The sequence below is a fragment of the Protomyctophum parallelum genome (assembly GCF_964188405.1).
Source record: "Protomyctophum parallelum genome assembly, chromosome: 18".
Classification (NCBI taxonomy): domain Eukaryota; kingdom Metazoa; phylum Chordata; class Actinopteri; order Myctophiformes; family Myctophidae; genus Protomyctophum; species Protomyctophum parallelum.
The window spans coordinates 21,917,130-21,930,215 of NC_139716.1; the positions used below are offsets into that span (position 1 = coordinate 21,917,130).

Genomic DNA, 13,086 nt, shown 5'->3' on the forward strand with positions numbered 1-13,086 from the left:
ACGCAGTCATTGGCAGTCGGGACGGGAGCGCGCTCTACAGTTCAGAGCTTGGCGAAAGGATTACGTATTTATGTACTAGCTATGATGGATATGCTACACTATACATGTATGTACATGCCCATGGGTACTAGCCTGTAATGTCGGGTCTTTGAGCTTTTTGCATAGTAATTTTACTCTCTGGAGTCTCTGGAGTTAACGCTGACGATTTTACTGCATGATGGACAGTAACTGAGTACACTTACTTGAGTAATGTAGGCTACTTAATTTATTTATTTGGCAGTATATATATTGATATAGTTTTTTTTGCAAACTGATTACTTTCACTCTTCTACATTTTAAATAGAAATATTGTACCTTTGACTCCACTACATTTCTTGGAAGGCACTTCTTGGCACAAAACATACAAAAATATATCATGGATTAACCACTTGACCCCTAATACAAGCTGCCAAGGTCAATATTTTAGAACATTTCTGAACATTTCTGAAAATGTACCTCGTAACCAAATTGTACTATTATTATTTACTTTGAGTATTATGCTAATTGTCCACCCACTGCAGATAGTTGTTTTCACATTGCATAATTCCGCAGTCAGTACAAACTTGTATCTCGTGTTTATTCCGCCGCGCCTCTCGCCATTCATCCCTTAACCCATTTTGGACTGAGGTCGATAAAAAAAGGCTTCTAAATCCCAATAGTTTTCTGAAAACCCCATGTTTCTATGTCAGTTGTTCTCAACCTTTTTCATGTCAAGGACCCCCAGCATTATCTCTATTGGGCCACGGACCCCCATCTGAAAATATGTAGTTCCAGGGACCCCTCAGAAGCCAATATTTTAGTTAAAAATGTTCTCTCTGAAATATATATTCAAAGATTTGCGCCGCATTTTCACGACTTTTCAAAAATAGCAGACCTACAAGCTCGTAGCTTGAGCTTGTAGGTCTGCTATTTTTCAATAGCTAAAGTATAACACAATGCTTATAGAACACCAAAAGGGGTTCCCGCCCAAAATGGCTTAACGGGGCTTTCATCCACTGCTTACAGATGAGAAGCCAATCCATTCCCAGAGCGACGTATCCGCTGTCACTCCAGCCAAGGATCAGCCAGCGGAGGACAGAGACGGTAGGCGGCTGACATCCCGTACTGAGCACACACTCACTGACATGATGATGACATAATGGAGACCGCTCCGCCAGGATGCAGGCTATTACGGCAGCACACTGAGCCCCCCATAATTATATAAAGTACTGAAAACGGTGCCGGGCCAAGGTTTCCCTGTTAGCGCCATGATTGCATTGTCGGGTGGAAACACCTTGTATGTCCAAAACATACTTTTCTTACCTGCTTTTTAATTGTGTAAACTGTGTTTACAGAGTGCTGTGTTCCTGTGTATACCAATGGGTCCTGTGTAGTTACTATTTAGTCACAACTTGCAACATTTGTTTTTTTAAATGGACAGATACAAGGTTTCTGCTCGACAGCAGCTACGAGCTGGCAATGACATTTTCATTGACGCGAGGATCGCCTCCTCACTCTATCTTAAGCACTTTGCAGAGAGTTAGAGGGTATAGTTATGTCGCACTGCCTGGTGTGAATTGCATAGATCTGCATTCCCTGCTGTTGTTGTTTTTGTTGCCTTTAAGCCGCTGCCATATATCATCTTTTTCAAGGGATCAAGCTAACGGCGTTTGAAGAGCAGGAGCTAATGAACAAGTGGATGGGGATTCTGGGGCCTAGCAATGAAGTCGTAGTAAGTGTTTTGTTTTTGTTTTTCAAAAGCCAAGCTTCTCTTTTCACACAGACTCCCTCACCACCAGTACTTAGTGCACCCTCATGGGTCCCTTTTTTTAACACTCGCTCGAGTGTTTGTTGGTTTAACACTGGTAAACATATGTGTGGCATGACGGCTGAGTACATGCCACAACAAAGGAACACGATGGCACAAAAGTGTCTCTCTCCAATGACCAAAATAATCTGCCTCTTGAATGCATTGCAAGATTTGTGGTGGTTATAATAATACATGGTAATGACAGTGATGCTTCATAGGCTGACCACATGAGTCTGACATGGTCGTACGACACAAATAGCAGATCTGCAAGTTCACAATGCGTTGCAATTTACGACACGCTGCAAACTAGTAGATCTGCTATTTTTCCAGCGCCATACCGGTGTACGATGTGTAGTAATTAAGCATATAGAAACATCAGCTATTTTGGAGAGTTTTCACCTATTTCACTTGCCAAAAATAGGGACACCAAGGTTAATGTGGCTAAACTCACCTAGCAACCTTTTTGACTTACGGTTGCCATGAACTGGTGGAAAGTGGTTGTACTTGACATACTTTACTATACTAGTGTTTCCATGTTTCAGTACTTTATACTTCTACTCCACTCCATGTATTAGACATCCTTGGTTTCATGGTACTTTAGATTATTATTAAAAAACATACATTAACCACTTAAGCCCTATTTTATACTTTGGCTATTCTAAAATAATAACTCGAAACTCACATCGCGTCGCAATTCACAACGTATATCGTGAGCTTCTAGATCGGCTATTTTCGAAAAAGCCCATTCACAATGTTATTTTGATGCAAAAACATTTTTTCTCCAAGTGTTTTTGTTCTCAGAACATTTTGAACACCATTTCTCCGTTCATTGTGGTGCTTTCTTCCATCGCCACCAGGTGGCCCAGGTGGAGAAGTTCAGCGAGAGCAGCGGTCTGGGCATCAGTCTGGAGGCTAACAGCGGCCACCACTACATCCGCTCTGTCCTGCCAGAGGGGCCGCTGGGCCGCTGCGGAAAACTCTTCAGTGGAGACGAACTGCTGGAGGTAGAGAGGCCCTAAAAATAATTTAACCCCATGACCTGAATATTTCAGACAGGTCATTAATATTCACAGTTATTTATTTTTATTTTTTTAAGGATGCATTCTAACCCACTTTACAAATGCCTTCGAAACCACTAGTTCTCCCACTTTCAAGATTTCTCAAAAAAGTAAAAAGAAGGGGGGGGAAATCACACCTGTGTGAAGTGAGGGGCGCTCTTAGGTGATGTAATGATGATGTAAAAACAAACGGTGTCAGAACAAACATTAAATTCTCTTTATTGTTAATGGGATTTAATGTTTGTGTTTATGTCAATGTTTGTTTTAAAAACGCCATTGACAATGAAGAGAAATTAATGTTTGTTTAGTCACTAACACAAACATTAAACCTGTATATAGGAGGGGAAGAAAGAAAAAAAGATGAAGACCTTACATGTCAAAACACTGTACACTGAATTAATAAAGTTATATTGGAGGGGGAATATTTTAGACTAGTGTGCATATTCTTTTTCTTTTCCGTAACCCATATCTCCCGTCCCCAGGTGAACGGCATCTCCCTGATAGGCGAGTCCCACAAGGCAGTGGTCAGCATCTTGAAGGAGCTTCCACTGCGGGTGCATATGGCATGCTGCAGGCCCGCCCCTCTGCAGCAGACTGACATGGATGCCAGCGAACCAGGAACCCTGGCTTTTCCCTTAACGTCTGAAGTAAAGGTACAGTAGTGCAGCGGTTATTCAAGTGGAGGACCCCCCCAAATTGATGTGTATTGTAACAGTTTCAATAGTTTTCTGATATTAAAAATAAAATAATAGCAAGCTCGCAGTGCAGCAGAAAGTTCCCATTTTTGGGTCGCCGACTCCTTTTCATGGGTCACGAGTACATATCCCCCTTTTCTCACGTTGCTTATATTTTTTTATTATTTTGAAACGGGGAAAAGGTTGTGAAAAAAGCAGATCTACAAGCTATGCGACACATTTCACTATTTCAGATTTCGGAAGTAGGACTAGGACTTTGAAGTGATTATATGTTTTGTATATGTGTATATGTGTCGCGGGTTTACTATCAGTTTATCTATTGGGTCTGGAGCTAAAAAGTTTGGGAACGCCCTTGTGCAAGTATAATTTGCGCTGACAGACAAAAAATATACAATCTAATCAATAAATCACATTATAATAAATTAATGAAGTTATGGAAATGGCTTTCAGAAATTATTTTTGGTGCATGACTGAGCTTTCAAAAATAATAACCTCATATGGGAACCAAAACAGTGCATTGCGGTGCTGATATCATCACTTTCATTCTATGGTCCATTAGCATGCAGAGCTATGTATTCACTATTCAGTATGTATGCCAGGAGTGCCATTGCTCACGCAGCATTGCAGCAGATAGGAAAGCCTCTCCTCCACGTGCACTAATAATGCTTCATAAAATAAAAAGATCACTCCCAGGTGAAGTGAGGGGCGCTCTTATCATCGTACATTATCATACATACATCATCTCATTCCGGCCGATCACAATTTGCGCCTCACCTTCGTCATCAATGTTTGTGTTTACAATGGCGTAAACATTTTACGTAATTTGACAAGGACGTAAAATTTACACTATGGCGTAGAATTCTCCATTCATTGTCAATGGGAATTTGTAGGACAACGTTTGTGGGCACACATTAAAAGCTGGACATACTGTAGGAGGCGCTAGCACCCCTGAAAAATAAATTCAACATATAACTTTTCCCCACCCCTTTATATCAACTAGAGCAGTGGTCAACTTTCTCATGTCAAGGACCCCGATATATTTCTGTTGTCGCAATGTTTCAAATTGAATGTTGCATTTTTGAGGGTTGCTAGCCCATCCTATGCCCAGCTTTGTGTGTGTGCGTGCGTGTGAATTTTAGCGATGATTTGATTGGCTGATTACCCCATGGCGATGATTTGATTGGCTGGTACATATTGAGGATAAAAAGTGAGGCAAAATTTGCCAATAGTCTCTCACTTGAGTCACTTCACACGGATTTATTTATTTATTCAAGATTTCTTCGAAAATAGCTTATCTACAAGATCACGGTTGCGTTTAGCGACGCATGGTGATCTTGTAGAGGTGGTTTACGCTGACTGTGACGCAATATTAAATGATTTTTGGAACCCCCTCAAGGAACCTCTGAGAATCAGTGAACTAGAGAACATGATTGGTGAGAAATATTTTCAGGGCTCATAACCCATGAACTCTCCAATAACCAAGCCATAGCTGTCCACTGCTCCACTGGTTTTCTAGATTGCCAATGACAAAGGATTAAGATTCAGGGATAAGCGTGAAGCGGCCCACGGCGCAGTATATCAACAATCCAGGCAGTAATTCCTCGACAGCAGTGGGCCAGTGGCCGACAACATGGGGACTTCAAAAGGAAGGGCGGTTTTCATCTGTGCAGCTTTAGCTGTGATAACATTACCCAGGCCCCACAACCAATCCCAAAAGATCCCTTTCATGTCCTGACAGAAACTTATATGAAATGGAACTAGAAGGGGGTAGCAGCAGGCCTATATGGGTTGGGGAGTAAAAAAGAAAGCCATGTACGCGCAGCAGCTGAGATTTTTTGGGGTTTTTTATTCTTGCAGGACAAAACAGACGGCGGGTTCTTGGCTCCCAGAGACACGGAGTTGCAGGTGGCGGAGTTGTCTGAACGGGATAATGTGAGCGAGGAGGCGCTCGGAGCTCCACTGGCCATGTGGGAGTCTGAGGTGCAGAACATTGAGCTGGAGAAGGGAGAGGGAGGACTGGGATTCAGCATTCTGGATTATCAGGTGGGGGATTCTGACTGGGACAACCTTGTTTCTACAGTATGTACAAAAATATCCTTGTTACTCCAATGTAGTTGTTGTTTTTTCCGCAAGCTGTTAATACGTTTTATTGGTTCAATATTTATAAATCTCACAGACGCACCTACACACTTTCAAATTCAGAAAGTGGCACAGGTATGAGGTTTTGTACTCGACACAGATACTTTATTAAGCTTTATATCTAAGGAAGCCCTCTCCCTGCGTATTCATTGTTATTCTGACTGGCACACTGCTTTTGCATTCTTAACATGAACTTCACGAGTCCATTTGTACACTCTTTTTGGAACCCAACCAGGAACCCCCAAGCACCAGCACCCCACTTTGAGAACGACTATTGTATATTCACACCACGGTTGTCAAGTTGGAAATTGGAAAACAGCATTAACTTAACAACCTCTGACCAGTTGTTTTACTGAGACACACAGCTAAAACAAACTCCTTTTCACTGGTTGCATCAAGTTGTCATTTGTTTTTCCTCTTCTGTTTTCCTCGCTAACCGCCGCTGCCTTTTGGCTCCGCCTCAGGACCCGACGGACCCTGCTAAGACGGTGATTGTGATCCGCTCTCTGGTTCCCAACGGCGTGGCGGAGCAGGACGGCAGGCTGCTGCCGGGAGACCGGCTCATGTTCGTCAACAGCCACGACCTGGAGGACGCCAGCCTGGAGGACGCGGTCCAGGCCCTGAAAGGGGCCAAGCTCGGCGCCGTCCAGATAGGAGTGGCCAAGCCGTTGCCTGTAAGCGAAATCCAACCTGCTTTTTTATTTATTTATCTGCTCTACTTGTTGTTTTGTGTTTCTTTTGCTGTGTGCACTGGGGTAAGTGTTTGTTTACCATTGCGGTGGAAACCATGTAAAAGAAAAAAGAAAATAAGATAGTGAAAATCGCCTTGTGACACAGATCCTGTAGATCTGCTATTTTCGCTACTTTTGTGCGACACTCCTGTATGATGAACTAGGGTATTCATTAATTCACGAAAGAAAATACTTAAAAAGTTTAAATATGGAGATGCAAGGTTTCTTCCCGACAGCAACGTTATGTGTTTATACTTGTATCTCAGTGGCTGTATGTGTGTTAGTGTTGTTAGGATAGGACTAAGTGCAGGAGGCTGGAAAAGTCTTCATACATTTCTGACGCTAGTATTCATTACTCATGGGAATGCAGTGGTTTAGCCGTTCGTTGAGTAGGTTGTTTATTTATCTGAGACTAATTTGCAGGTGCACTTTGAGCCCTCTCTTTTTACTATGCGGTCCAGTATCCAATAATGAGGGTTCACCTTACAGGTGGCTTGAATTTTTCATGCAGGGAAAGACGATATAGTCTCTGCATGATAAACCACTTCAAGTGCGGCGCTTTATAAAGGGCACAAGTGGCCTAAAATACCTCATGCCCTTTGTTTGATATTGCTCCATTATTGAATTTGGCCAAGAGCACGAACTCCTCACTCATTTAAAATGCACTGAAGCACCTGTCAAAATATTGGGTCTCTCAACATGTTTATTGCCTCAGGCATCTGTACTCTTTGCTTGTGGGATGTGTCTTCTTTTTCTGAGCCAGTGCACATAGTATTACACTAGGCAGAATTGAATTTTTTTCCTTCTCCTTACTTATCTTGGGTTTGGTTTTTGACTCTCGCTGCACCTATGCTTGAGTCTCTTTGCCTCTGCTGCTGTGACACCTGAATCTCTCTCCGTGGATCAATAAAGGTTGATCTGATCTGATCTTTATTGGATCTGCCATTGGTTTGCACAGCGAGGCAGTCTGAGCTGCCAAGGTTAGGTGGATTACGAAGTTGTTAGGAAGCCACTGTGGAGTTATCAGCCCCTGAGGTGGAGTGCACTTTCAGGAGGTATTTTGATGTATCATCCTCTCAAAATGGAGTAATCCTCCGATACCAACTTTATTTTTTTGCCCTTTCTCTCTCTCTTGCTCGTTTGTTTCTCTCCCTCCACCACCCCTTCTGTCTTTCTCTCTGTCTGGGTTGCTTGCTGCAAAAACATCAGGTTAGAAACGAGCAACAGTGAAAACACAGAAAAGAGCCTTACTGTTCGCAATTTACTTAAAATAACAGACACATCACTATTGCTAATTTTGATAATATAGAAGAGTGAGAAAATCAAGAGAAGAAAAAACATTCTCAGTAAAATCTCACCCAATCAAACAATTTAAAATACATCCAATTACAGATGAAACTAAAGGAATTTCTCCACTTTCCTATAGGGAGTGCACGGAGCTTCCCGCGCTTCTCCGCACCCATACGATGACGCGCAGGAAAGGCCAGCGTCACGGAGAGCCACTCATTCATTTATGTTGGTTAAACACAGGGAGGAGGAAGGACTGACTGAGGCTGTCCTCTACCGAGCAGAGCCTGCGTTGGTTAGTTCTCAGTGGTTCTCAACCTCTAGCCACGACCCACTGATGGGCCGCACGCGTGCATATATAGAGGGCATGCATAAAGTGAGTGGCAAAGTGAGAATCGTTTAAAATCGTTTAACGTCGTTTTAATGCGTCGTCTGTTTGGATGTATGGGCTGTCAAGGCCAGCAAGTAGTTTTTTGCCACTCATTAGGCGTTACCGCCTAACTTCCCCGGTATGATGTTGATGTCACACGCATACCCTCTATTGCAAGTGGGCCCCCAAATGAATGGCAAAACATCCTATATTAAGATTGTAATGATTGATACTGTAACATTAATAATATGTGAATTCATGTAAAAGTCCAATGGATTGATTGTAAACATGCCGTTTAACATCTGTGGGTCGTGAACAAGGCTGAGAACCACTGGGTTGGTTAGCGTTGGTGAAGAGACCAATCAATCAAACTGGGTGGGGAAAAAACTAATTAAAAAAGTAAAAAAAACACATTCTTTGGAAAAAACACCCCAATCATTAAAGTTGTCTCGTCTCATTTTCACCAAGAGGATTTCATTGTTTGTTTTTCTACTACTGCACTTGGCAAGGTTCGTTACAAATAGATGTTACCTTTTAAAACTAGCCATATTAGTATGAATAGCAATCTCAAACATTAAACATTTCTAAAGGGATTTCATGTGCACATTGAATGAAGAAATAGTCGATGCACTGTGATATGACATGCCCCAAATTGGGATGTCTTAAGACAATTACAGAAAATTGGTTCTAACTTTAAGGTCTAGTAAACAATTTATACTCTTGGTGAAAATGTGGTGCAAGGGATGTTGAATGTAGGCCAAGAGAGGATTGATTGCCCCTATCAACTTAATTTCTATAAATATAGTAATGGTGGATTTTAACGGCTTTAGCGAGTAGTTTTATCAGTTCAGAATCAACGCCAACGCCTTTCCAGTTTAGGTGTGTCCTAGGCTACTGCTGCTCGCCATTAGTTGTTCCAACTCCATGGAAAGCTGGCCAGTTGGATCTTTTGTACTGGAGGATTGCAAATATAAAGTCAATTTCAATTCTCTCTGCACTTTCAGCAGTCTCTTGTCCACTCCTCCTTCCCAAAAGCAACAACCTGCATGGTCTTATGTGACCAATCCTCTCTTAATTCAAAATCATCGTTACAGATATTACCCCCTTCCCCCCGCCTAGAAAAGCATAACACTGCCGGTTTGCAGTTATCCGTGATTGGATAGCTTGCATTTGCATCCAACAGCAAAGGGGTCAATTGCCACCTAACCTTCCAGTCATTCATGTCTTCCATGCCTTTCGCAGATTGACACCAATGAATCAGACCTGTCGGATGACAAGCTGCTGGAGCACCGCTACTCGGGGATGGAGGACGACCACGACGGGACCTTCCAGACGTCCATGATCGCCCTGCACGGCAGCGCCTGTAGCGCCGATCTGGACTACCTGCTCTCTTCCACACCAAAGGTTGGTGCTTAGAAATGTTTTGGGGCATGTTTTTATTGCTTTGTTAAAAGGAACCCTGGGCCTTTTAACAATAAGACAAATATGCCTTAAAATAAGACAAATATGCCTTAAAACATTATACTTGCCCTCTATAACTAAAATAAAAGAATAAAATCAAGTGTTGTGTTGTTATTTTATTTCTTTCATAAATAGAGAATCTTTCACTCAATAGGAACCGCTCCCGTCAAACAACTTAATACTCCCTAAGGATAATATGAGCATCAAAGCATTATTTTAAATACTTATACTATATATTAGCACGTGCATTCCATATATTCCATAGGGCTGGACCACACATGGACATATGACATCATCAACTTGCGACGGGAGCAATTCCTATTTATGAAAGAAATAAAATATTTAAGGTGTTTTTATTTTTAAATTTTAGTTATAGAGAGACAAGTGTAATGTTTTGAAGCTACTATTTGTCTTAGTAGCCAGGGATCCGATGGACACAAGAAACGGAGAGTGCAGGGAATCAAACTCGGCATGTTGTGGTCAGGCTACTGTGTATTACTATTGGTGTGTTTAGAATCGAAAAGAAGAAGTCACTCGTGGCACACATTGGGGGGGTGGAGGGGGGGGGAAGTGAACTTTGCAATATCCCAGCAGCACATAATGATAAAAATGTGTTTACTTCTCACAGGGGGGGTCAAAAGGTCATGGGAAATACTACTGACTTGTGTTTAAAGCAGCAACCATTACTGCCCTTTGACCTCTGGATAACAAGAATGCACTGCAGCAACGCTTTCCTATAATGAAATAGTATTCACTTGACATCTTTATTCCTGAACACAAACATGACATCACACACATTCTCAGCATCACAACTTTGCAGCTTCTTCCCTAAAGCCAACCACCCTCCAGCCCATCCACCCGCACCACTAATTCACACTTTACCAGCTCCTACAACATCTCTAGTGGCTTTTTAGCCAAGCTGTTACATCGGCACCTGCATTGCTTTGCTATTTATTATCTGTTACTGGACTCTTACCGCTGCTACTGTTACTTTAACGTTTTTATTTTTAACTGCCCTAGTAAGCCTGAGGATGTATGCTCTTCAATAAAGTATAGGGTTGCTATAAAATAAATATGTCTGTTCTATACATTATCTCTATGGTTTACATGATTTCATCTTGGTTAGTCACCACAGATACACTGCATGCTATTGCCACAGTAAATTATTTGTATTAGAGTTATTATACTGTACACAAGAGGTCCAAGATCCAATGAATAATACATATCTAGATCAATGTTGGAGCTGCTCCAATGACATGGGGAAGCTACTTTTTGCGAGTGGGCTCGAGGATGAACTGATTAGAAGTAGGTGCTCAAAGGTCAAGGTTCTTCATTTCACTCACTTTACTAGTCTACTGCGGACAGACACGGATTAGCGACGATGCCTGTTTGGTCTTAGTTGTAGTCATTTCCACTGTGGTATAGGAGTGCATGCTAATGTGAATACCAAGACTTGCCTTTTCATCTCGAAAAGGATATCGCTGCAGGAGCCTCATTTAGGCAACCTTTTGTGGTGATTTAAAAAAATTAAATAAATAGACAAATAAGTAAATAGATGAATAGAAATCGACAGTTGTGTGAAAAATTGAATAATATAGTATAATATATAATATAGTATAACAATGAAAATGAAGATAAACTAGTCTTTTTCTTCTGGGGATTAAACTTTTCTTACCCGAATATTTTGTCAGATGTATGCATGGCCATGTTTTTATTAAAACCCCTAAGAGAGGTTTTGCTTTTAATTTCCCTCTTTTCCTGTTTGGCATTCCTGTCCTCATCACACCTCTTTGTAGACTTCCCATCCCAGTGCTCCCCAAATATCCATTAGAAGGAAACATCACATTTCTTGCTCTATTCTCAGTAGTTCTTCAGCATGTGTGTGTGTCTTAAAGCTGTATTTCTGTATGTAACTTTTTATCTGAATAAGTTAAGGTCCCTGCTCACTGGACGCGTTTTACGGAAAACCGACGGAAATACTCAGTCGGGTTTCCGAAAAACGCGTCCAGTGTGCAACCACCTTTAGAGTATGTTAATACAACTAGCCCTTACCCGTTGTGAGATATTGCCCCCCCCCCACCCCCTTGTGGCTGCAGGGTGTACTGCGCCCTGGGTGCGTTTTCACATTTTTTATTCACTAATAAATTCATTATTAATCATGAATGTGTAAAATCGAACAAAGGGCTTCGTTAAGTCCTCCATATTATTATGTTCAATGCCTGTGTGAAAAGTGGGAGTGATTGGTGCAGGCAGCGAGGAGATACGGTGGTGTTTCTGACAGACACACACACATTCAGAAAGACATTGTCAGAATTATAGTATTATGATATGATACTTGATGTATACAATGTAGGGGTTGTATCTGGTCTCCCTGCTCTTCCATTGATACATTTAGATACTGTGTCTCGGTTGGACATGACCTTTGACATGATCCTGTTTCTGTTTTGACACAAACATTGCCCTGAAGGTCAACGTTCAATTATTTCCCAGAGCAAGCAGGTCAGGTTCTGTTAGCTCATGTAAGTGGTAAAAAAATTTAAAATAAATGTCAGCACTTGCGCATCAAATATGTGCATCAAATATGAGGTTGAAAAGGAAAGTTTCATGATAGTAGATTAAATCAATGGGACTTCCTTTGGAGCCCCAGCGGCAAGCGTTAGCCGAGATTCATTGCTGCCCAGACGTGGTTCCGTACTGTAGGTGGTGGTGTGATAATAAAGCTACATTTAGTGCCTCACACACACACTCAGGATCCTTGGTAATTACTGCTGTTCTCCACTGGCAGCTGATGGCCTTCCTACGGCTCATTACAAGGAGTGCAAAAGTGTGACTGAGCTACATGATATGCAGTGCACCCATCGGTTCAACAACTGCTGTTGACATAAACACGTTCATTCGGCTGCTGTGCTTTGTTTTACCCGGTGCAACGATACTTTTGTAACTTTTACCCCAGTACATTTTTAATTCTAGGACTTTTACTTGTAATGGAGTATTTCTACATTGTGGTTTTGCTACTTTTACATGAGTAAAATGAAGAAAGCAAAAAAAACAATCTGAGTGACTTTTCCCTACCACTGTTTTGTTTTAATCCTAGCTGACAGGTCGATTGGACTTGCTGAGCGAGCGGTCCTCATTCGCAGCGGTGTCTGGCATGGCAGACGGTACAGAACCCTTCTCTCCGGAGGGGAAGTCGACTCCCGGGCTAAGAGGACAAGTTGTGATTGACACACTCCTGAGTGGTTCCGATCCCTACCTGTCCCAGCCCTCCTCCCGACTGGAGCCAGCGGACAGCTCAGGCTCATACAGCCCCTTCAGTGAAATAGGTACCATAATTATTACATAATCTATCGCCTAATCGGAATTATTTGAAATCATCGCAATTGTTTTTGCATAATCATTATTGTGGTCCAAAAATAAACAAACCTTCTCTGCGATATTGTCGTGGAGGTGTCTCTGTATCGTTTACGACAGTCACTCATATTTGATCCAGTCTGTTTCTCAGTCAGTAACATTAGCG

At 41.9% G+C, this 13,086-nt stretch overlaps 1 protein-coding gene across 2 annotated transcripts in view; it reads left to right on the top strand.

Annotated features, from left to right (window-relative positions):
* The window catches only part of mpdz (multiple PDZ domain crumbs cell polarity complex component), an 85,870-nt gene that overhangs the window by 22,338 nt on the left and 50,446 nt on the right, over nt 1-13,086 (top strand). For both annotated transcript variants that reach the window (XM_083788351.1, XM_083788352.1), the window contains exons 12-19: nt 1,045-1,122; nt 1,671-1,750; nt 2,686-2,832; nt 3,369-3,539; nt 5,439-5,624; nt 6,185-6,394; nt 9,351-9,512; nt 12,664-12,892. In XM_083788351.1, coding sequence (XP_083644477.1) covers nt 1,045-1,122; nt 1,671-1,750; nt 2,686-2,832; nt 3,369-3,539; nt 5,439-5,624; nt 6,185-6,394; nt 9,351-9,512; nt 12,664-12,892 — 1,263 coding nt within the window. The remainder of the gene's footprint in view (nt 1-1,044; nt 1,123-1,670; nt 1,751-2,685; nt 2,833-3,368; nt 3,540-5,438; nt 5,625-6,184; nt 6,395-9,350; nt 9,513-12,663; nt 12,893-13,086) is intronic.